Source organism: Bombina bombina, chromosome 2 (genome assembly GCF_027579735.1).
Source record: "Bombina bombina isolate aBomBom1 chromosome 2, aBomBom1.pri, whole genome shotgun sequence".
In the NCBI taxonomy this organism is placed as follows: Eukaryota; Metazoa; Chordata; class Amphibia; order Anura; family Bombinatoridae; genus Bombina; species Bombina bombina.
The window spans coordinates 253,970,767-253,993,683 of NC_069500.1; the positions used below are offsets into that span (position 1 = coordinate 253,970,767).

The 22,917-nt window shown below is 40.0% G+C and overlaps 1 protein-coding gene across 1 annotated transcript in view; it reads left to right on the forward strand.

The window, feature by feature from the left end:
* PPIP5K2 (diphosphoinositol pentakisphosphate kinase 2) overlaps nucleotides 1–22,917 on the forward strand; it is a 466,186-nt gene that overhangs the window by 135,789 nt on the left and 307,480 nt on the right. Inside the window, 1 exon segment of the mRNA XM_053701522.1 lies at nucleotides 7,661–7,782. Within this exon segment, the coding sequence (XP_053557497.1) occupies nucleotides 7,661–7,782 (122 nt within the window).

Consider the following 22,917-nt stretch of genomic DNA (forward strand, 5'->3'; position numbering starts at 1 on the left):
ATTGGACAATTGTAACAACAGACGCCAGCCTACTAGGTTGGGGCGCTGTCTGGAATTCCCTGAAGGCTCAGGGATCATGGACTCAGGAGGAGAGTCTCCTTCCAATAAACATTCTGGAATTGAGAGCAGTTCTCAATGCCCTTCTGGCTTGGCCTCAGTTAACAACTCGGGGGTTCATCAGGTTTCAGTCGGACAACATCACGACTGTAGCTTACATCAACCATCAAGGAGGGACAAGAAGCTCCCTAGCGATGATGGAAGTATCAAAGATAATTCGCTGGGCAGAGTCTCACTCTTGCCACCTGTCAGCGATCCACATTCCAGGAGTGGAGAACTGGGAGGCGGATTTCCTAAGTCGTCAGACTTTTCATCCGGGGGAGTGGGAACTTCATCCGGAGGTCTTTGCCCAAATACTTCGACGTTGGGGCAAACCAGACATAGATCTCATGGCGTCTCGCCAGAACGCCAAGCTTCCTTGTTACGGGTCCAGGGACCCGGGAGCGGTCCTAGTAGATGCTTTGACAGCACCTTGGACCTTCGGGATGGCCTATGTGTTTCCACCCTTCCCGATGCTTCCGCGATTGATTGCCAGGATCAAACAGGAGAGAGCATCGGTTATTCTAATAGCGCCTGCGTGGCCACGCAGGACCTGGTATGCAGATCTAGTGGACATGTCATCCTGTCCACCTTGGTCTCTGCCTCTGAGACAGGACCTTCTAATTCAGGGTCCTTTCAAACATCAAAATCTAATTTCTCTGAAGCTGACTGCTTGGAAATTGAACGCTTGATTTTATCAAAGCGTGGATTTTCGGAGTCAGTAATTGATACCTTAATACAGGCTAGGAAACCTGTTACCAGAAAGATTTACCATAAAATATGGCGTAAATACTTACATTGGTGCGAATCCAACAGTTACTCATGGAGTAAGGTTAGGATTCCTAGGATATTGTCTTTTCTACAAGAAGGTTTAGAAAAGGGTTTATCTGCTAGTTCCTTAAAGGGACAGATCTCAGCTCTGTCCATTCTTTTACGCAAACGTCTGTCAGAAGTTCCGGATGTTCAGGCTTTTTGTCAGGCTTTGGCCAGAATTAAGCCTGTGTTTAAAACTGTTGCTCCACCATGGAGCTTAAATTTAGTTCTTAACGTTTTACAGGGTGTTCCGTTTGAACCCCTTCATTCCATTGATATTAAATTGTTATCTTGGAAAGTTCTGTTTTTAATGGCTATTTCCTCGGCTCGAAGAGTCTCTGAGTTATCGGCCTTACATTGTGATTCTCCTTATCTGATTTTTCATTCAGACAAGGTAGTTCTGCGGACTAAACCTGGGTTCTTACCTAAGGTAGTCACTAATAGGAATATCAATCAAGAGATTGTTGTTCCATCATTGTGTCCTAACCCTTCCTCAAAGAAGGAACGACTTCTACACAATCTGGATGTAGTTCGTGCCCTGAAATTTTATTTACAGGCAACTAAAGATTTTCGCCAAACTTCTTCCCTGTTTGTCGTTTATTCTGGACAGAGGAGAGGTCAAAAAGCTTCTGCTACCTCTCTCTCTTTTTGGCTTCGTAGCATAATACGTTTAGCCTATGAGACTGCTGGACAGCAGCCTCCTGAAAGAATTACAGCTCATTCTACTAGAGCTGTGGCTTCCACTTGGGCCTTTAAGAATGAGGCATCTGTTGAACAGATTTGCAAGGCTGCAACTTGGTCTTCTCTTCATACTTTTTCCAAATTTTCCAAATTTGACACTTTTGCTTCTTCGGAGGCTGTTTTTGGGAGAAAGGTTCTTCAGGCAGTGGTCCCTTCCGTATAAAGATCCTGCCTGTCCCTCCCGTCATCCGTGTACTTTAGCTTTGGTATTGGTATCCCAGAAGTAATGATGAACCGTGGACTGACTACACTTAACAGGAGAAAACATAATTTATGCTTACCTGATAAATTCCTTTCTCCTGTAGTGTAGTCAGTCCACGGCCCGCCCTGTTTTTTATGGCAGGTCTAAATTTTTAAATTATACTCCAGTCACCACTGCACCCTTTAGCTTCTCCTTTCTCGTTGGTTCTCGGTCGAATGACTGGGTGTGACGTAGAGGGGAGGAGCTATATAGCAGCTCTGCTTGGGTGATCCTCTTGCACTTCCTGTTGGGGAGGAGTTAATATCCCAGAAGTAATGATGACCCGTGGACTGACTACACTACAGGAGAAAGGAATTTATCATAAGCATAAATTATGTTTTTTTAACTGTAGATGTGGTATATTTATATTCCTGTATACCTCATAGAGAAGGCCTTGTGGCCCTCAGGGAAATGCTACATATTCATACTAACTTTGAATCTGGCTTTATAGATTATATTGTTGACATTGTGAGGTTCCTTTTGAGCCATAATTATTTTTTATTTGAGGGGACTTCGCCCCCTCGTATGCTAACCTCTATCTAGGTTATTTTGAACTTAATAAATTGTTTACAAGTAATAATCCTTTTCTATCCAGGATTTGTTTCTATACAAGATTTATAGACAATCTTCTGATCGTCTGGAAAAAGGATGTAACCAGTATAGAACAATTCATACAATATCTGAATGACAATAATAACAATTTACACACTATAACTCTAATGAAAGTGTAGATTATCTTGACCTAACACTAGTAGGGGATAGCATGAAAGGCTGCATAAATACCTAGGACTTTTAGGAAAAAAACTTCTGGTAATACCATATTGAGGGCTGACTCAGGTCACCCCTATTGTGTAAAGAAAGGAATTCCTAAGGGGCAATTTATGCGCCTTAGGCGTAACTGTAGTGACAAGGAGACTTATTTGGATCAAGCTAACAATTTAGTGGACAGACTGAGTGATAGGGGGTACAACAAGAAGGATTTAATTAAAACCATGAAAGCAGTTAATGAGATGGATAGACAGACTTTGTTAAAGGATAAACCTAGGAGAGCAAGTGGAGACATTGATAGGTTGACTTTTTCAACTAAGTATAGTAGACAGTATCAGGATATATGTAGAATTGTACAAAGATTTACTCCATTGTTGAAAAATGATCCTAAATTAAAAGCAACTATAGAAAAAGGAGTCAGATGTGTCTCTAGAAGATCAGAAACTATAGAGAATAGTCTGAAACGGAATTTTGCTGATAAAGTAAAAACTGAAAATAAAATGTGGTTAGGAAAAAGTAATGGTAGTTTTAAATGTGGAGGTGTACCTTGTAAATCATGTAGTTATATGAAAAAAAGTGATACCTTCACTTCGACTGTCACTGGAAATACATATAAGGTCAATCATCATATAGATTGTAACTCAAGATTTGTAATATATTTGATTACATGTAAACTGTGTCAAAGTCAATATACAGGAAGAACTACAAGAATGCTCAAGGATAGAGTGAGGGAGCACCTGTTGTCCTTGGAAAATGATATACCAAAAAACCCTGTATCTAAGCACTTTGCATTACATAGAAGAAATGATAATTATAATAAACAAGAATTGGAATATATCAATACACTTTTCTCCTTCCAAGGTATTGATTTGATACCTAAACAAAATGTTGGGGGTAATAGAGTTCAAGCCCTCAATAGGAGCGAAGTCTATTGGATATATACATTGAAAACCGGAAGTCCTTTGGGTATAAACATGATTTCGGATGTAAAATTGTATATAGGTAATTAGGATATATTTCCAGTTTTAAAATCTATTGGATATTGAAAATATTAGTATTTAGAATAATTATTATTTTTACTCTAGGACTAAAAAACATTGTGGGTCCCATCTAAATATAATATTCTGAAATTGGAACAGATGAATTTTCATTTGTAATTTACTATTCAAATACCTATTATATTGTCATCATTATGAATTGTGGTAATGTTTTATATATCAATTGTAATTAATTCTTAAACCAGCAAATTTAACTATGGGCTGGTTATGAGTTGTAAGAATAACATTTATATACACAGAGCGTTATATATACTTATATCGTATGAAGCTAGAAGTTCCTTTTTGTGTGAAATTATGTGTTAATTTCAGTGTGCTCAAATTGTAACATTGTATTGAATATTTTATATTATTTTACTTTGTAACAATGTGTTTGTATAACCACCTTGAATGTAAGGCTTTAGAGGAAGTATTGTACCTTTAAATTTGTATGCGAGGGTTCAGCCTTTTTATGGGAGGTTCACAACAGCTGTCAATATCCCTGACGAAGTGCCGTTTAGCGGCAGGAAACGCGTCGGATGAGGCTGAGAGGTGTGTGTGGAGTGGTGTTCACCTGTTTGTATATTTGAATAAATCTACCGCAATGATTTAATGCTCTGTCTCTTATAAGACTTTTATTTCTACATACGGTGGATATTGGTAAAGAATTGCAGCATTTGGAGGTTGCTGCGAAGGAAATTCAAGTCACAGGTTTTCCACAGGTAACGCTGTCCGGTGAAACAGATTGTAACAGTCTTTCCGCCATCTTGCATGAGTGAGGCGGGATAACAGTGAGTAACCAAGTTTGTCCATTGTTTATTTTGAGAAGGCTGACTTCGAAAATTATCACAACTTCTGTATACTAAGAGTGATACAAGATTTTATACCTGCAATGGGAAGTGTGATTTTATACCTACAATGGGAAGTGTGAGCTGTGATATTTTTACTCCGTAATACTGAACCTATAGTTATGGAGACAAACTTTGTTGATTTTTTTCCTGTAAAGCACTTGCATAATACTTGTGAATAACCATAGTGGAGTATCCTGTGCAGTGGTTTCTAGTCCTGTTAATATACCTGCTATATATACACTGTTTGAGATTGACAGTGTTGTATTCTAATACGTATCAAAAATTAGCAAATGGTATTGGAATATGTTTATCCATGGTTAACTACGCAGTGTGCATGAGTTTGTATGTTTATATATATATATGTATATATGTGTGTATGTATATATATATATATGTGTGTGTATATATATATATATGTATATATGTGTGTGTGTGTGTGTGTATATATATATATATATATATATATATATATATATATATGTATATATATATGTGTGTGTGTGTGTATATATATATATATATATATATGTGTGTGTGTGTGTATATATGTATATGTGTGTATATATATATATATATATATATATATATATGTATATGTGTGTGTATATATATATATATATATATATATATATATATTCATAGGCATCACAGGTCTTTTACATATTGCGATGTGAATGTAATGTTGTATAGATGCACTTGTATATGTACGTTGTTTTTAAATTGTCATTTGTCTTGAGTATTGCGCCGCTATACAGATTCTTTGTCCACTATTGCAGATGTTCGGGGTACTTTGTACCCTTATGTAATAAATATGGAGATCTCTATCGTTATGTATAAGCGGTGACATACTTACTAGGCAAATGCATGAATGTATTGAGTTATTACAATGTCGCCGCAAGAACCGTGTTTTGATTACATGTTGCCATGGCAACTTCGGCTCCACGATCTCACAGGGCGCATAGTTCAACGCACCCTGATGACGTCAGACGCCGACTTTACACACGGAGAATTGGCGGCATGTGATGTACTCAAACAGTATTTAGGTGGCGGTTTGGGGTAAGTTATCTATGAAGCTTTTAATATCTATTTTTGTCACATTTGATAAAGGTACAACAATGTACCGAAACGTCATGGTAATATAATTGTTTTAACGGATTAAATAAAAGGATTACATTTTAAAGACCAGTGAGTGCCTGCGTTCTTGGAGAGGATACGGATATGGTTTGCAGTGCACCGTGGCAGCTGAATTATGTAAGATAGTGCTGTCCTTTACCTGGTTAATATATATATATATGTGTGTGTGTGTGTGTGTGTATATATATATATATATATATATATATATATATATATATATATATATATATATATATATATATATATATATATATATATATGTATATATATATATATATATATATATATATACAGTATCCCATGTCTAAACCGTTGGCAACAAAAGTGAGTACACCCCTAAGTGGAAATGTCCATATTGGGCCCAAAGTATCAATATTTTGTGTGGCCACCATTATTTTCAAGCACTGCCTTAACCCTTTTGGGTATGGAGTTCACCAGACCTTCACAGGTTGCCACTGGAGTCCTCTTCCATGACAACATCACGGAGCTGGTGGATGTTAGAGAACTTGCGCTCCCCCACATTCCAATTGAGGATGCCCCACAGATGCTCAATAGGGTTTAGGTCTGGAGACATGCTTGGCCAGTCCATCACCTTTACCCTCAGCTTTTTTAGCAAGGCAGTGGTCGTCTTGGAGGTGTGTTTGGGGTCGTTATCATGTTGGAATACTGCCCTGCAGGCTAATCTCTGATGAGAGGGGATCATGCTCTGTTTAATTATGTCACAGTACTTGTTGGTGTTCATGCTTCTTTCAATGAACTGTAGCTCCCCAGTGCTGGCAGCACTCATGCAGTCCCAGACCATGACACTCCCACCACCATGCTTGACTGTAGGCAAGACACACTTATCTTTGTACTCCTCACCTGGTTGCTGACACACGCTTGACACCATCTGAACCAAATAAGTTTATCTTGGTCTCTTCAGACCACAGGACATGGTTCCAGTAATCCATGTCCTTAGTCGGCTTGTCTTCTGCAAACTGTTTGCGGGCTTTCTTGTGCATTATCTTTAGAAGAGGCTTCCTTCTGGGACGACAGCAATGCAGACCAATTTGATTCAGTGTGCGGCGTATGGTCTGAGCACTGACAGGCTGACCCCCCACCCCTTCAACATCTGCAGCAATGCTGGCAGCACTCATACGTCTATTTCCCAAATACAACCTCTGGATATGACGCTGAGCACGTGCACTCAACTTCTTTGGTCGACCATGGCGAGGTCTGTTCTGAATGGAACCTATCCTGTGAAACCACTGTATGGACTTGCCCACTGTGCTGCAGCTCTGTTTCAGGGTCTTGGCAATCTTCTTATAGCTTAGGCCATCTTTATGTAGAGCAACAATTCTGTTTTTTTTTTAGATCCTCAGAGAGTTCTTTGCCATGATGTGTGTGTGTGTGTATATATGTGTGTGTGTATGTGTGTGTGTATATATATATATATATATATTTATATATATATGTGTGTGTGTGTGTATATATATATATATATATATAATATATGTGTGTGTGTGTATATATGAAGCGCATGTGAGCATGCGCGAAACGCGTCAGATCTAGCACCCCTTGCACACCTGTGTTAGTGCTACTCACCGTGTGTATCAAATAAAGTCACCTGGCATCAAGTTCCTGAGTCCTCGTTTTTCCTTTGTATCCTATATGTATATATATGTGTGTGTTCCCAGTGTATATTAAGTTATATTTGCACTATACTGTAATCTATAAATTGTGTAAGAGCATTATGTACATAATGTAATACATTTAATAATAATCTTTGAGTTACATAGAATTGTTGACATTTTTACACACTCCAAAATTTAAGGGATTATTATTTTGCATAAAGCTCATTTTTTTCTGTTTTATATTTTCTCTATGTGATGATACTACCTTTTTTGGTTCTCACAGGTTTTCTATCATTTTCACATTTATTTTTATTTTTTTTACATATACATTATTTTAAATATTTATGTGTTTTATTTCTTCTCTAACAGCAAACGGTTTGTGGTTTTGATTTGCTACGTGCAAGTGGCCAGTCATACGTCTGTGATGTAAATGGTTTCAGCTTTGTGAAGAACTCTATGAAATATTATGATGACTGTGCAAAGATACTTGGGTAAGAAGGGTTTTAATAAGTTTCTTTATTATAGTATATCTTGATATAACGCATCCTTTTTTATTTGGTGCTAAATTTATGTTCGTAGCGGTTAAGTCCCTTCAACTTTCAAAATTGCAGGATCTTCAAAGAGATATATAAAATTCTTTGTTTAACTCCTGCAAAGGGGTGGGAACACGTATTCAAACGGATATGAAACCCCAAAAATGTATTTTGTGATTCAGACGGAGCGTACGTTTCCATCTTAATATTAGGAGAGTCCACAGCTTTATTCCTTACTTGTGGGAATACAGAACCTGGCCACCAGGAGGAGGCAAGACACCCCAGCCTAAAGGCTTAAATACCTCCCCCACTCCTCTTATCCCCCAGTCATTCTTTGCGTCACAGGAGGATGGCAGAGAAGTGTCAGAAGATTCAGAGTAGTCTCTTATGGAGGGTAGTACTCTTCAGTATGGGACTGGAGTTTTAAAGGGACTTGAAACCCAAAATATTTCTTTTACCATTCAGACAGAGCATACAATTTTAAACAACTTTCCAATTTACTTATATTATTTAATTTGCTTCCTTCGCTTGTTATCATTTGCGGAAAGGTTTACCTAGGAAAGCTCAGGAGCAGCAAATAACCTAGGTTCTAGCTGCTGATTGGTGGATGCATATATATTTGTATTGTGATTGGCTCACTCATGTATTCAGTCAGCAACCAGTAGTGCATTGCTTCTCATTCAACAAAGCATTCCAAGAGAATGAAGAAACATTGATAATAGGAGTAAATTAGAAAGTCGCTTAAAATTGCATACTCTAGCTGAATCATGAAAGAGAAAAAAATTGGGTTTCATATCCCTTTAAGTAGTCTTGTCAGCCTCTCAGTAAGAGCATTGACGAATGTTAGGGTCTGGAGATGCAGGGAGAGTTTCTTCGAAACCATCCAGACTCGTATTAACAGCTCCTAAGGAATCAGTGTTGACAAGTATCACTGCCTGCTTCTATCAGGTGCGATGCTACAAGACTGTCAAACTTGAGATACTGTGTGTCTGTTCCACGGCAGAGATTCCAGTAAGATTGTTTCATTTTATTTCATATGATAGCGTAAGGAAGACAGGGTCACAGTGTGACTCCTTTATCTGTATGGAATCGAGGGTTAATATCTCTGGAAGGGGGTTATTAAACAGAGGGGATTTATACATAACTTGCTTTATTATGTTTTATGCTGCGATATGTGTGAGATGAGGCTCAGGCAGATGTGGATCATTTAGGTTTTACTTTAGTTTTTGAGATAACTGCATGGCCTGTTAATTTTGGCACGTTTCTGGAGCGGCAGCGGTCCTGCATGGCACTCCATGTGACCGGGTGTGGTCTCATTGACTTCCTTTTTCCTGACCGTGCGGTTTACAGGAGAAGTGGTTTCTCTGTGGGGCCTGGGTCATAGGAGGTGGTGAGTGGTCCGGCCATTGGGGGTATAAAGGTGCCATTTATCTTGTTCTATTGTCCATCTTAAAAACGCAAGCTATGGAGGACTCTGATGCGTTAGAGGGTACTCCCTCTTTTCCTAAATCTAATACCTGTTTTTATTGTGAGGAGGCTACGGTATACCTGCCTTCTTAATTATGTTCCACATGCCTCGATAAGGTAGTTTATATCTAAAAAGTCAAAGATGTTTAGTACCACTGAACCGTCCACCTCTGAGGGGTCTCCGCCCCGTGAGGTGCGTTCCCTGCAATCATCTCCTACTACACATGCGGCCTCCCATTGCACTGCTAATCCTCGGGAGGGGCCCTTTTACCGCCAGACTTTTCTAAACAGTTACAAACGGAAGTGTCTGCGGCCTTCAGTGCTTTACCCTGTTAAGCGCAAGTTAAAGGTCAAATATTGCTATCCTTCCCAGGGGTTGGATTTATCTGATACTAGATTATCCGCTAATGAATACGCCTCTGATAGTTCTGAGGAGGCTTTTTCTGGGATGGAATCTGCTGCCTCTAAACCTCCGGCTGCGGAGGAACCAGACTTTAAATTTAGGATCGAGCACTTTCTGTTAAAGGAAGTGTTGGCTACGTTGGAGGTTTCGGAACCTAAATTACCAGAGGAACCTTCTATTCCTAAGCTTGACAGGGTGGTGCCACAGACTTTCCTGATTCCCGTAAAGATGGCAAATATTATTAAGAATGAATGGGAGAGACTTGGATCTCCTTCTCCACTTCTTCTTTTAAGAAATTATTCCCCGTTCCAGACTCTCAATTAGAGTTGTGGGGATCTGTCCCTAAAGTGGATGGAGCTATCTCCACGCTTGCTAAGCGCTACACTATCCCGCTGGAGGATAGTTCATCGTTTAAGGAGCCCATGGATAAGAAGCTAAAAACTCTATTAAGAAAAATGTTTCAGCACACTGGGTACTTGCTTCAGCCTGCAGCGCCAGTTGCTGCGGTAGCTGGAGCTGCTACCTATTGGTGCTACTCTCTATCGGAGATGATCGAGGTGGAAACTACCATCGACGAGATCCAGGAAAGAATTAAGGCCTTGAGGGTAGCTAATTCTTTCATCTGTGTTGCAAACATGCAGATTATTTGCCTGAATGCCAAAACATCAGGTTTTTCTGTTCTAGCCCGTAGGGCTCTCTGGCTGAAGTCTTAGTCTGCTGGAAGATTTAAACAAGTTTCTGTCGGTTCCATCATTCAAAATGGAGACGATAAGGTCTATACTGCCCCTAGTTCAAGAGGGTCAGTTTATGATTGTGATAGACTTGAAGGACGCTTACCTTCATGTGCCAATACACAAGGATCACTTCAGGTTCACCTTTCTGGATCAGCACTTCCAGTTTCTAGCTCTTCCCTTCTGGCTGGCTACTGCTCCAAGAATCTTCATGAAGGTTCTGGACGCTCTTCTCGCGGTGGCGAGATCCAGAGGGATAGCAGTAGCTTCTTATCTGGACGACATCCTGGTTCAGGCTCCGTTCTACCGGGTAGCAGAGGAACATTCGAGAGCCCTTCTCCTTCTTCTGCAATCTCATGATTGGAAAATAAACTCAGGAAAAAGTTCTCTGGTCCCCAATACCAGAGTGGAGTTCGTGGGCATGATAATCGACTCCATAGCCATGAAAATATTCCTTGCAGATCAGAGACGTTGCAAGATTGTCTCCAACTATCTTGCCTTTCAATCCTCCTCAAGGCCATCAGTGGCCTGGTGCATGGAGGTGATTGGGCTCATGTTATCCACTATAGATGTCATTCCATTCGCCAGATTCCATCTGAGGCCTCTTCAGCTATGCATGCTTATTCAGTGGAACGGCGATCATTCGGATCTATCCCAGCTAATCTCTCTGGACATCGGGTCGAGGGAATCTCTCTCTTGGTGGCTCAGTCCAGATCAGCTGTCCCAGGGGACATCCTTCCTCAGACCATCTTGGGAGATTGTGACTATGGACATGAGTCTCTCAGGTTGGGGAGCAGTTTGTGGTGCTAGGAATGCACAGGGCAGGTGGAATTGGAAGGAGTCTCTTCCCCCGATCAATATCCTGGAACTTCGGGCAATCTTCAATGCTCTGGGGGCTTGGCCTCTCCTGGGGTCGTCCAAGTTCATCAGATTCCAGTCGGACAACATTACCTCGGTGGCTCACATCAACCATCAGGGGGTAACGAGAAGCTCTCTAGCCATGAGGGAAGTTTCTCGGATTCTGGAGTGGGCGGAGGCCCACGACTGCTCACTATCAGTGATCCACATCCTGGGTGTGGACAATTGGGAAGCAGATTTTCTCAGCAGACAGTTGTTTCATCCGGGGGAATGGTCTCTTCACCCCAAAGTGTTTGCAGAGATTTGCAACAGTTGGGAGACTCCGGAGATGGATGTCATGGCGTCCAGACTCAGCTTCAAGATACCCAAATACAGGTCGCAGTCCAGGGTTCCCCAGGCAGAGCTGATGCCTTAGCAGTGCCTTGGGGTTTCAACCTAGTTTACATATTTCCTCCGTTACCACTTCTACCTCGTGTAGTGGCACGCATCAAACAGGAGCAAGCGTCAACTATTCTGATTGCTCCTTCATGGCCGCGGAGGACGTGGTTTGCTGATCTAGTGGGGATGTCATCATCCCCTCCGCGGAGGTTGCCCTGTCAACCAGGGATCTGCTGGTACAGGGTCCCTTTGTGCATCAGAATCTAGGTTCTCTGAGGCTGACTGCGTGGAGATTGAACGTCTAGTCTTAGCCAGAAGAGGATTTTCTGAGAGGGTGATTGATACTCTCATTCAAGCCAGAAAGCCAGTCACCCGTTGCATCTATCATAAGGTGTGGAGGATCTACTTATTCTGGTGTGAATTGCATGGATATTCCTGGTATGAGGTCAGGGTATCCAGAATTCTTTCTTTTCTCCAGGATGGTTTGGAGACGGGACTTGCCTCAAGTTCCTTAAGGGGACAGATTTCGGCGCTATCTGTGTTACACAAGATGCTCGCTGAGCTCCCTGATATACAGTCTTTTGTTCAGGCTCTGTCCAGGATCAGGCCTGTGTTTAGACATTCTGCTCCTCCTTGGAGTCTGAATCTAGTTCTGAAGGTTTTGCAAGGGGTTCAGTTCGAGCCTATGCATTCTCTTGACATTAAGACTCTGTCTTGGAAGGTTCTTTTTCTACTGGCCATTGCCTCGGCTCGAAGGGTGTCTGAATTAGCGGCATTGCAATGTGCCTCCTTACCTGGTTTTCCATACAGATAAGGCCGTTCTTCGCACTGCACTGGGATTTCTCCCTAAGGTGGTGTCTGATTGTAACATTAATCATCATATTGTGGTTCCTTCCTTGTGTCCTAATCCTCCTTCGAAGGAACGGTTACTTCATAACTTGGATGTGGTTCGAGCCTTGAAATTATATCTTCAGCCTACGAAGAATTTCAGACAACCCTCAGCTTTGTTGTCTATTCGGGTAAGCGCAAGGGGCAGAAGGCTTCTTCCACTTCTTTATCCTTTTGGCTGAGGAGCTTGATTCGTTTGGCCTATGAGACAGCTAAACATAAGCCTCCTCAGAGGATTATGGCTCACTCAACTAGAGCTGTGGCTTCTTATTGGGCCTTTATGGAGCAGATTTGTAAGGCAGCTACCTGGTTATCTTTACACACTTTCACAAGGTTTTTGAAATTTGATGTTTTTGCTTCGGCTGAAGCTGTTTTTGGGAAAAAGGTTTTGCAGGGTGTGGTGCCCTCAGATTAGGGTCCGCCTTTCTTTTACCCTCCTGTTCTTCATTCAGTGTCCTCTAGAGCTTGGGTATTTGTTTCCCACAAGTAATGAATGAAGTTGTGGACTCTTCTCGTATTAGATGGAAAACATAAATTATGCTTACCTGATAATTTCATTTCCAACGTTATGAGGAGAGGCCAAGGCACCCGCCCGGTTCTCCGTTGAACGGACCTAAATTTCTTTGTTTTGCTTCTGGCACCATTTATAACCTGATATTTCTCCTACTGTTCCTTGTTCCTTCGGCAGAATGACTGGTGGATGAGAGGAGTGGGGGAGGTATTTAAGCCTTTTTTGCTCAAGTGTCTTTGCCTCCTCCTGGTGGCCAGGTTCTGTATTCCCACAAGTAATGAATGAAGCCGTGGACTCTCCTCGAAACGATGGAAATGAAATAATCAGTTAAGCATAATTTATGTTTTCGTACAGATATAAGTGGCTATATGTGTCCATCTTGATAAACACTATTTGTGGCCAATTCGTGGCTTACTGGACGTAGCCTAATATAATACCACTTTGTCTCCAGTGTCAGAGGCAAGTCCCCATGGACAAGGGCTGTTGAAAATGTCCGGTTCTCCCAGCCTGGACACTGAGATAGGGATCTGTCGCCTATGTTGTTGCTTTGAGAACACGCCTCATATGGGAGGTGTGACCCTGCTTCCCGGGCCTGATTTCTTCTCAGGATACTCCATCAATGCAACATATGCTTCGCTAAGGGATATGCCAGGTTCTATGCTTTGTCGGACACCTACTGCCAGGCGTGTTAACGTGGACGAGTGACCTTCAACAGAGATGCGCTCCGTTGGCAGTGATTGGGGCAATATATGCTCCAACTACATGCCAACCCAAGGTACTTGGAGGGCAGAAATGCCATACAGTATCGGCATACCGTGTACCTTCCCATAGTGGACGCACAATCATGTTAATTGCACCCCATGTATGTATCAACCAACTGGCTAAATCAGTAGTTTAAAATCCGTGTGTTGAATTAAATCCCCCCGGATATATAGTGCCCAGTCTAAAGATCCACTGAGCCTTGCGAATCAACAAAGCCTTATTACTATCACCACCCCTGTCCAACTTGGGTAAGCACATATCTTATGGACGAAGCAGGGTGTGACATTTCAGCCCATTGTCTAGCAACTGGTTGCTCCGATTCGCCTTTTTCAAGTGCCTGTCGGATGGCCAGCCTATGGTTTGCCATGCATTCTCGTAATGTCCCTTGGGTTTTGCCAACATAAAAGCTGGAACACGGGCAAAATAGCAAGTAGACAGCATGCAAGGTATTGCATGAGAGAGAGAGTGCCTTATAGTGAATAATTTGTTGGTGTGAGGATGATGAAAGTCTTAGTTGCAATAAGACCATTACACGTTGTTCATACTAGGCATTTGTAAGAGCCCTTGATATTCACCTTAGGTCTAGTTGTGTAGCTTTGTTTTGGATCAGTTTTGACCGATAGATCATGTAAATTGACCCCTCTTTTTTTTACCCCACCATGGGTTTCAAGCTCTGTGCAAACGTCAGTTTAGGATCTGATGTTACTATAGGCCAGTGTGATCTCAGGATCTTATCTGCATTGGTGGTGTTAGGTGAGGTGTTCACAAGGATGAGCCTTTATGTGGTCTTTTCTTTCTGTGTGATTAAATACTCTTGGGTTAGTTCCTGTACCTCCTCCAGGGTGCTATTGACAAGCTGCATGCGTAGCCTCTCTGTAAGAATTTATTTTTTACTGCTTCCAACTGAGAGACCCCTAATGCATTGTTTGTGTTGTTTCTGATAGTCCTAATCATTTGTGATTTGACTATTCCCCTGAATAGAGCAGGAGGATGACAGCCATCTGCCCTTAAGATGGAGTTCCTATCTGTAGGCTTACTATACAAAGTTGTGCCCAGTGTGTTGTCAGATATCAAAAACTACCTATCAGTAGTGTCTGTATTACTGATACTGTCAAACCACTTAAGGAGCTTCTCTTGGCCCCCTCGCCAGATCCAAAAATACGTCATCTATATACCTTCGGTAGAAGATAATAGATTCAACATCATGGTTCCAAAGATATCTATCTTCAAATTGGGACATAAAGATGTTACCATAGGATGGGACCATAACGACCCCATTGCTGTCCCCGCAATTTGAAGATGCATCCCTGTTCAAACCGAAAATAATCTTTGTTCAAACAAAAATCAATGAGCATCAGCAAAAACTCTACTGGTGGACCCCTGTAGTCTTCATTGTTTTGTAGATGTTCTTTCACAGCTGTCAGACCAACATTATGTGGAATGATGATATATAGGCTTTTTATATCTAGGTTTGACCAAACCCTGCAAGATGTTGTGGCTGAAGCCAAAAAAGTATTGCTAGACAGAAAGCATTCCAAATTTGTGAGAGATCAGTCAGATTATACAAATAACATGGTATATATTTGGAATAGAAAAGAGAGGTTTCAGACCAGACGAGATTTTAATCTAAGGAACAACTTTGGCAATAGAGGTAGAGGTCGTAGGAACAGGGGGAGAGGTAGAAGTGGAAGGCGAATTCAATTCTCTGATAATGAAACAGAAGGGACAGGGGACAGCTCTTGTTCTGGGGGAGAAGAAGACACAGATCACATTGTACAGAACAGTCAAGCTATGAGTAACTACCACTATAATCAACAACAAATGGGACAAGTAAATTACAGTCAACATTTAGCTACACCTAAAGAAAACACACAGCCACAGGTAGTTACACCTAAAGTACTTATACAACAGCCGGTGTCTATATTAAAAAACACCCAGAAGGGCTCAAAATCTAAGTATAGTACCCCAGTACCAGATCAGACACCTAGTGGAGGTAATCTAATTAGCAATCCAGACACCATTGAGAGATCAGAAATGAATCAGGTTTTTTGTATCCCCCAGCCAAAACCAGACCGGGGGGGGGGGGAGAGGCAACAGAGGATCAACAAGAGGGAGGTACTCACTCAGAACACAACAGAGACAAACACGCTACCAATAGCAAATGTCACCAATACATTTCCAATCAATAATGTAATAAATCTGTCTGCTTACACCCTGAATGATGTGGAATTAAAATTGTTGGGTTTAGGTTTGGGGTTTGTTCCCACTAGTTCATTCAATCTGTTTAATACATTATTGGACGTAAATAAATTGATCAGAAGATTAACTTTAAAGAAGCATTTTTCTGTGAATAAACACTCTTCCAATGAATTCCAGCCACAAGAGAGCATGGTTGTTCAGCCTAGCTTTGAGACTGGCAGGGATACAAGTGGAATAGATTTCCAGCATCTTTGTGACTTAAATACATTGGAAACTCTAGCAGAAGAAAGTGTCGGGAATGGGTCCATTTCTGAATCGGCTATATGTACCCCCAAATTTAAGAAAAGATCTACCTTCTACCCGTTACAGAGTAGAGGGAATATAATAGAAAAATTCCAAAACAGAGTAGAAGAAGATCTTACTAATCTATACTATACTCAGACTAATACCAAATACAATCTAACATACAATGAAAAGGAAATACTGAAGAAATTGGCACAGAATAAAGATCTGGTAATACGTGCCGCAGATAAGGGGGGCTCAGTTGTGGTTCAGAATAGAGATGATTTTGTTAATGAAGCTCTTAGGCAGTTGAATAACCCATTGAATTATAGAACACTAACTAATGATCCAACTAATATCTTTAACAAAAAGTTACAAGACTTAGTAGATGATGGTGTGGAACTAGGTTTCATTGAAAAAGATACTAGTGATTACTTAGTGATTACCAACCGCAAAATACCGACCTTTAACCATCTTCCTAAAGTACACAAGAGTACAGAGAATGTGATAGGAAGGCCTATAGTAAGTGGAATAGGGTCTTTTTCAGAACACCTGTCAGAATGGCTAGATAAGATCTTACAGCCAATGGTACTTGATCTCTGGAGCCATGTAAAGGACACAAAGCATATATTGCAAATAGTTTCAGATATAGAGTGGAGTGATAAGTTTACTTGGTTAACAGTAGATGTCCAATCACTCTACTCTTCAATACCACATGCAAGAGGATTACAAGCGATAGCTTTTTTCATGAGAAAATATTATGGTAGTAATCCAGAGTATTGTGAGTTTGTAGTAAGAGTCACAGATTTTCTTCTGAAACACAACTATTTTTCATTTGAGGGGGTTTTCTATCTTCAGGTATGCGGCACCGCTATGGGGGCAAAATTTGCGCCCTCATATGCCAACCTATTTTTAGGTTGGTGGGAGCGGTGCAGCATATTTGGAGATGGGAACCCTTTCAGAGATAACATAGTTGTATACAAACGCTTCATAGATGATCTGCTCTTCATCTGGCAAGGCGATCATGAAACAATGAAAAAATTTGTAGGAGGTTTAAATACAAATGATGTGGGTTTGAAATTCACTTTGGAATTTGATAGGAAGCAGATCAATTATCTTGATGTCACACTTAGTGGAAGTAATGGGGAACTTGTTAGATCTACAGTTTACAGAAAGCCCATATCAGGAAATACATTGCTACATGCAGCCAGTTGCCATCCAACAAGTACATTCAAAGGGATAGCAAAAGGTCAGTATACACGATTGAAACGAAATTGTTCAGATGATAACAGCTATCATGAACAATCCACTTTACTAACAGAAAGGTTAGAACAGAGGGGTTATCAGAAAAAATTGATAGAATCAGCCAAGCAGTCAGTAATGAAACTGAATCGCAAGGATCTTCTTGGTAAGGGGAGAAGAGATGCAAGAAAGAGAGATGAATCTAAAGATTTACTGTTTGTAACAACATATAGTAGTCAATATTCTAATATCTGTAATATAATTAGAAAACATCTCCCCTTATTAAGAGCAGACGATGGCTTAGCAGACATCAATGTTAAGGATTGCAGATTTGCATACAAAAAGAATATGAGCATAGGAAATATGGTATCCCCCACAAAATTACCTAGCAAGGAACTGACACAAGATTCATCATGGTTGACATCAAGAGGCATGTATAAATGTCATTATTTGAACTGTGTAGCCTGTGCAAAAGTAGACACAGGGACAAGTTTCATTTCGACCTATACTGGACAAGAGTACCAAAAACGTATGTGTATGAACTGTAGGTCCACGTTTATCATTTATTTGATTACGTGTACAGAGTGTCAGAAACAGTATGTAGGTCTCACAATTAGGGAGGTGAGATCCAGAATAAGGGAGCACCTTTCCTCCATAAAAATAGGGAAAGCTAGTATACCTTTGGTACAACATTTTGTCACAGTCCATAACAAAGACACTAGCAGTTTTCTCTGGACTACTATAGAAAGGATACTGCCCCCCAGAAATGGTGGGGATAGAGAGACAATCCTGGGTAGACAGGAAGTATTTTGGATTTTTAAGTTAAAAACCAGGGTCCCTAATGGTTTTAACTCTGACTATGACCTCATGAATTTTTGGCAATGACAGTTAAGACTAGTCACAGATCATCATCTACAATTACCTTGCACGATAATAATCAGGATATAAGTGCATGGCTGGCTTTCACTATACCTACATACATACTTTAGGTTACTCCATAAAACAAACTAAATTAGTCATAGAGAATGTATACACACATTTGTAGAGATTGTGGGTACCTATCAAAGGATAAGTTTGATAAGATAAATAATGAGTATCTACATTTGTAACAAAGGATTCAAAACATAGTTCCCAGTACCTTAGCCTATAGTGGTAGCATGAAATAGAAGTTTCCCTAATTGATTATGTGCTGTGAATAGTACAGGAAGATGTAAAAAAGTAAGGATGCAAAAAAAAAAAAAGCTACTATTATTTATACACAGTAATAGGTCAATCCCCTATGTTAGGAAGAATTGGTATAAATAGTTATAAAGAGTTTTAAATGATTTGTTAACTGATAGAATGGGATTGTATAATTGTCATTATATCCTTACTCTTTATTAACATTCTGTGTATAAAAGGGCACTGAAGTATAAAGTTTTTACTTAATTGTTGCACTCTGTAAAAAGGGAACTTAAGGGTTAAACACTAGCAACTTATATAGTAGGTTTACAAGTGTTACTAGTTTACTAATCAAGTTGTAACCAATAGGATTTGTCTGCTGCTTTTAAATATGTTAATTTTATTAAGTCAGACAGCAGCTTATGAGGACGGCTCTTGGAGCTGAAACATGTAAGGTTGTTGTCAACAGACTTTCCTAAATTTTATTTCCATTGTTTGTGCCAAGCATTTGGAATATTTTACCAACACTAAGGTGTAAGAATTAATGTTTAATTTTTAAACTACCTGCTGCCGGTGCTCCTGATTTCCACTTTGATTCTACATTGACCAGGAGATCCCCTGCCTGAATCTGTACACCCTTCAATTGCCTAATGAGGTCATTTGTGTCCAAAATGAATGAACGTATATTTCTGACAATTGGCTGTAAAAGTACATCAACAAACTGGGCTACTGGCTGTTAGAGTGATTGAACAGCTGACACAATCGGGCTTCCCGTGGCTTGAGTGTTTTGTGGATCTTGGGGATCGTGTACAATATGGGTATTCTGGGATACTGAGTAATGCAAAATTCACGAATTTGCTCAGAAATGTGTCCCTGCTCGTACCCACATTGTAACAGATCGTTAAGTTGTTTCTTAAAGATATAAGTAGGGTCTGAGGGTATTTCTCGATATGTGCCCAAATCAGAGAGTTGTTACAAAATGTCACCTCTATAGTCCGCATAGTTCAATAAAACTATAGCACCGCCCTTGTCGGCCAGCCTAATGACAATAGAGGTATCAGATTGTAACGTTTGAATAGCTTCAACTTCCATTTTACTTACATTGTGTTTCCATGTTTTGTTCAAGCGCTCTTGGTCCAAATCCTGTGTCTCTAGCCTTATGAAAGTTTTAGTGCTGAGACTACTGTTTTTTTGGCTCAAAACCACTTGGTTTTTACATTTTAAGTCAGCATCTTGTGTTTTGGTGCTTATGATGATCTTATTTTTAAAAAATTCTTTAATTTTGAGTGTTTTATTTTGTTGGTAAATATCCAATTTCAGATCTAATTCTGAAATATTCATACTTGTTACGAAAGACAAGCCTTTGTTAAGTACTTGTCGTTCAATTGGCGTCAGTGTATGAGTGCTCAAATTTTCAACAACTGTCATCTGCCTGCCTCGCCGGGCGGGGGAGGGGGTCTGTGTCTGATGCCGTGCCCTCCTGATATGGGGTCTATTGTGCCTTCTCCTCTGGACCTCGTAGTTACCCCTAAAAAAATTACTTGGGGTAGAGTGTCCCCTGTGTGAGAACAGAAAATTACGTGTGGTAGAAGTATTCGTAGAGGGAGATGTAGATTGAGATGTCAGAGAGAGGTTTCTATCTGTATCAGAGGAGTCCACCCCACTTATTTCTACTGTCTCAAATCTAAGCCTTCTAGTTCTTTGTCTTCTCCTACCATGTTACTTCTGTGAGGTAGTGAGCCACTTGTACACCCTGCCCTGTGCATAGTCTGCATTTACTGTATCTAATTTCTTGTTTTTGAATGTAATGAGTTCATGTTGGTATATATCAATTTATTGAGTTAATTTAGTGAGCCAGTTCTCTTGCTGGTCATTGATCAAGGTACTGTTATGTGTTGACCAGCAAGAGAACTGGTTCACTAAACTAACTTAGCAAATTGATAAATACCAAAATGAATGCAGACTATGCACAGAGCAGGGTGTACAAGTGGCTCACTACCGCACAGTAAGGACATGGTAGGAGAAGACAAAGAATATGTTTCGTCCATAAGATATGTGCTTATAGATCACATACCCAAGTTGGACAGGGGTGGTGATAGTATTAAGGCTTTGTTGATTCGCGAGGCTCAGTGGATCTATAGACTGGGCACTATATATTCGGGGGGATTGAATTCAACACCAGATTTTAAACTACTGATTTAGCCAGTTGGTTGATCTATACCTGGGGTGCAATTCACATGATTGTGCATCCACAATGGGAAGTGGGACAGTATGCTGACACTGTATGGCATTTCTGCCCTCCAAGTACCTTAGGTTGGCATGTAGTTGGAGCAGATATTGCCCCAATCACTGCCAACGGAGCGCATCACTGTTGAAGGTCACTCGTGCACGTTAACATGCCTGGCAACAGTAGGTGTCCGACAAAGCATAGAACCTGGCATATCTCTTAGTGAAGCATTTGTCTCATTGATGGAGTATCCTGAGAAGAAATCATGCCCAAGAAAAAGAGAGGGTGCGATGGCACTACTAGGAATTTAAAGGATTGGGCTGGTAATAGTATGAGTATCGGCCTTATTGACAGTTAAACTCGCCCTTAGGTGCTGTGTACCTTTTAATATTTACAAACAACCAATAGGGTTGTAAAAAAGGGGTACATTTAAATAGCACTCATATCCTCAATAATTACATTAGTGTGTGTGTGGCGTGAAGGTTGTGAAAAAAAGAAAATGACACAATAAAAATTAAACTTTAATAGTATTGATTAAAAATTGGGCACACTTTAAAAACCCTAGATAACTAGAAGTTGTATGAGGTAACACATATATAGTACATCTGATAAAGTGATGAATTACTATTAGACAACCCTCCTGGGGGATACAGTATTATTATCTGCTGTAACACCAGTTTAATATAGGTGTAATGCTAAAGCTAAATCAGTGACTGAAAGGTTAAACCCACTGTGTATCCTTGTGGGTATAATATTGTTATATATACCAAACCTATTCAGTATGATTGCTAAGGCAAAGTAATCAAGAGTATAGGAATACAAAGAAATCACAGGATGCAACGCAATAAACAATATGAGTTAATATATTAATCTTATAAATAATAAGGCTCGCATTGGATTAAATATATTATTGGCAATGCCTCATATTTATACTATGTAATAGACCATAATAGAGTAACTTTAGGGTATCAGATAGATTATATGTGACTGGTTAGCAGTTAAATGCTATGGTACTAGTGCATCAGGTTTAATACCCATAAAGTAGATTCACTACGTCTCTACTAATATGCCGATATGTGCTGCAATTGCCAAAATAATCCTTCTGTGGATTTAGTGTTTAGCTGTTATACAGCGTATTAGCAATAGGTTATCACTAGTCATGTATCAAATTGATATTCTTAGGAGAGCAAAAACTTTAAAATATTTTAAATCAAGTTGAGTTTGATATATTATGAATTTTCAGCATGCAAGAGATAAACTCACTTGAAATTATAAACATAGTCTCCTATTGGTATATATGCCACGGGTTTACTTGTATAATGTCCTGCAGTAATAGTCATGTGTCTTAACTGCTACATTGTACGTAAAGCATACAAAATAGATACATAACTGCCTATGTAAACACTAATTATTCATTCAATCCAATGGACTGAGCAGAGTAGTATTAAGTTTGCACCCTCATATGTTCTGAGTTGCTGTATATTGTAAATATAAACACAATGTGTTCAGTTTATCTAAATATCACCTTTAACACCGCATTCAGGTAGTGATTAGTCGGTGTATTCAGAGAATATAACTCAAGTTTTCTGCTAACGCTGGTAACAATTAAAGGTTTCTATGTATTATATTGCTATCATAATAAATCTTCACATAACCTTCTTATGTTAAGAGCCGTTAGGAGTATAGAGTATTAGATAAGCATGATTGTATTAGAGCTGCCAGCTCCATACTGATATTAGATTATAGCGAGAGATAATTCCAGATATGTAATTTCTTTGTAATCAAAGGTATTGATGTTACAAGCAGATAGTGTGTAATGGCTAGCTACTGTTTGGCAAAAATACTGTTCAATGATTAAGTTATCAGTAGTATTAGCCATATACACACTTAAAGTTATAAAACAGAAGTGCAGCACACACTGTCAATTATCAGCGTATGAGACATCAGTCTCAGTAATACAGTGTTAGTGCACCTCTCAGTGCGA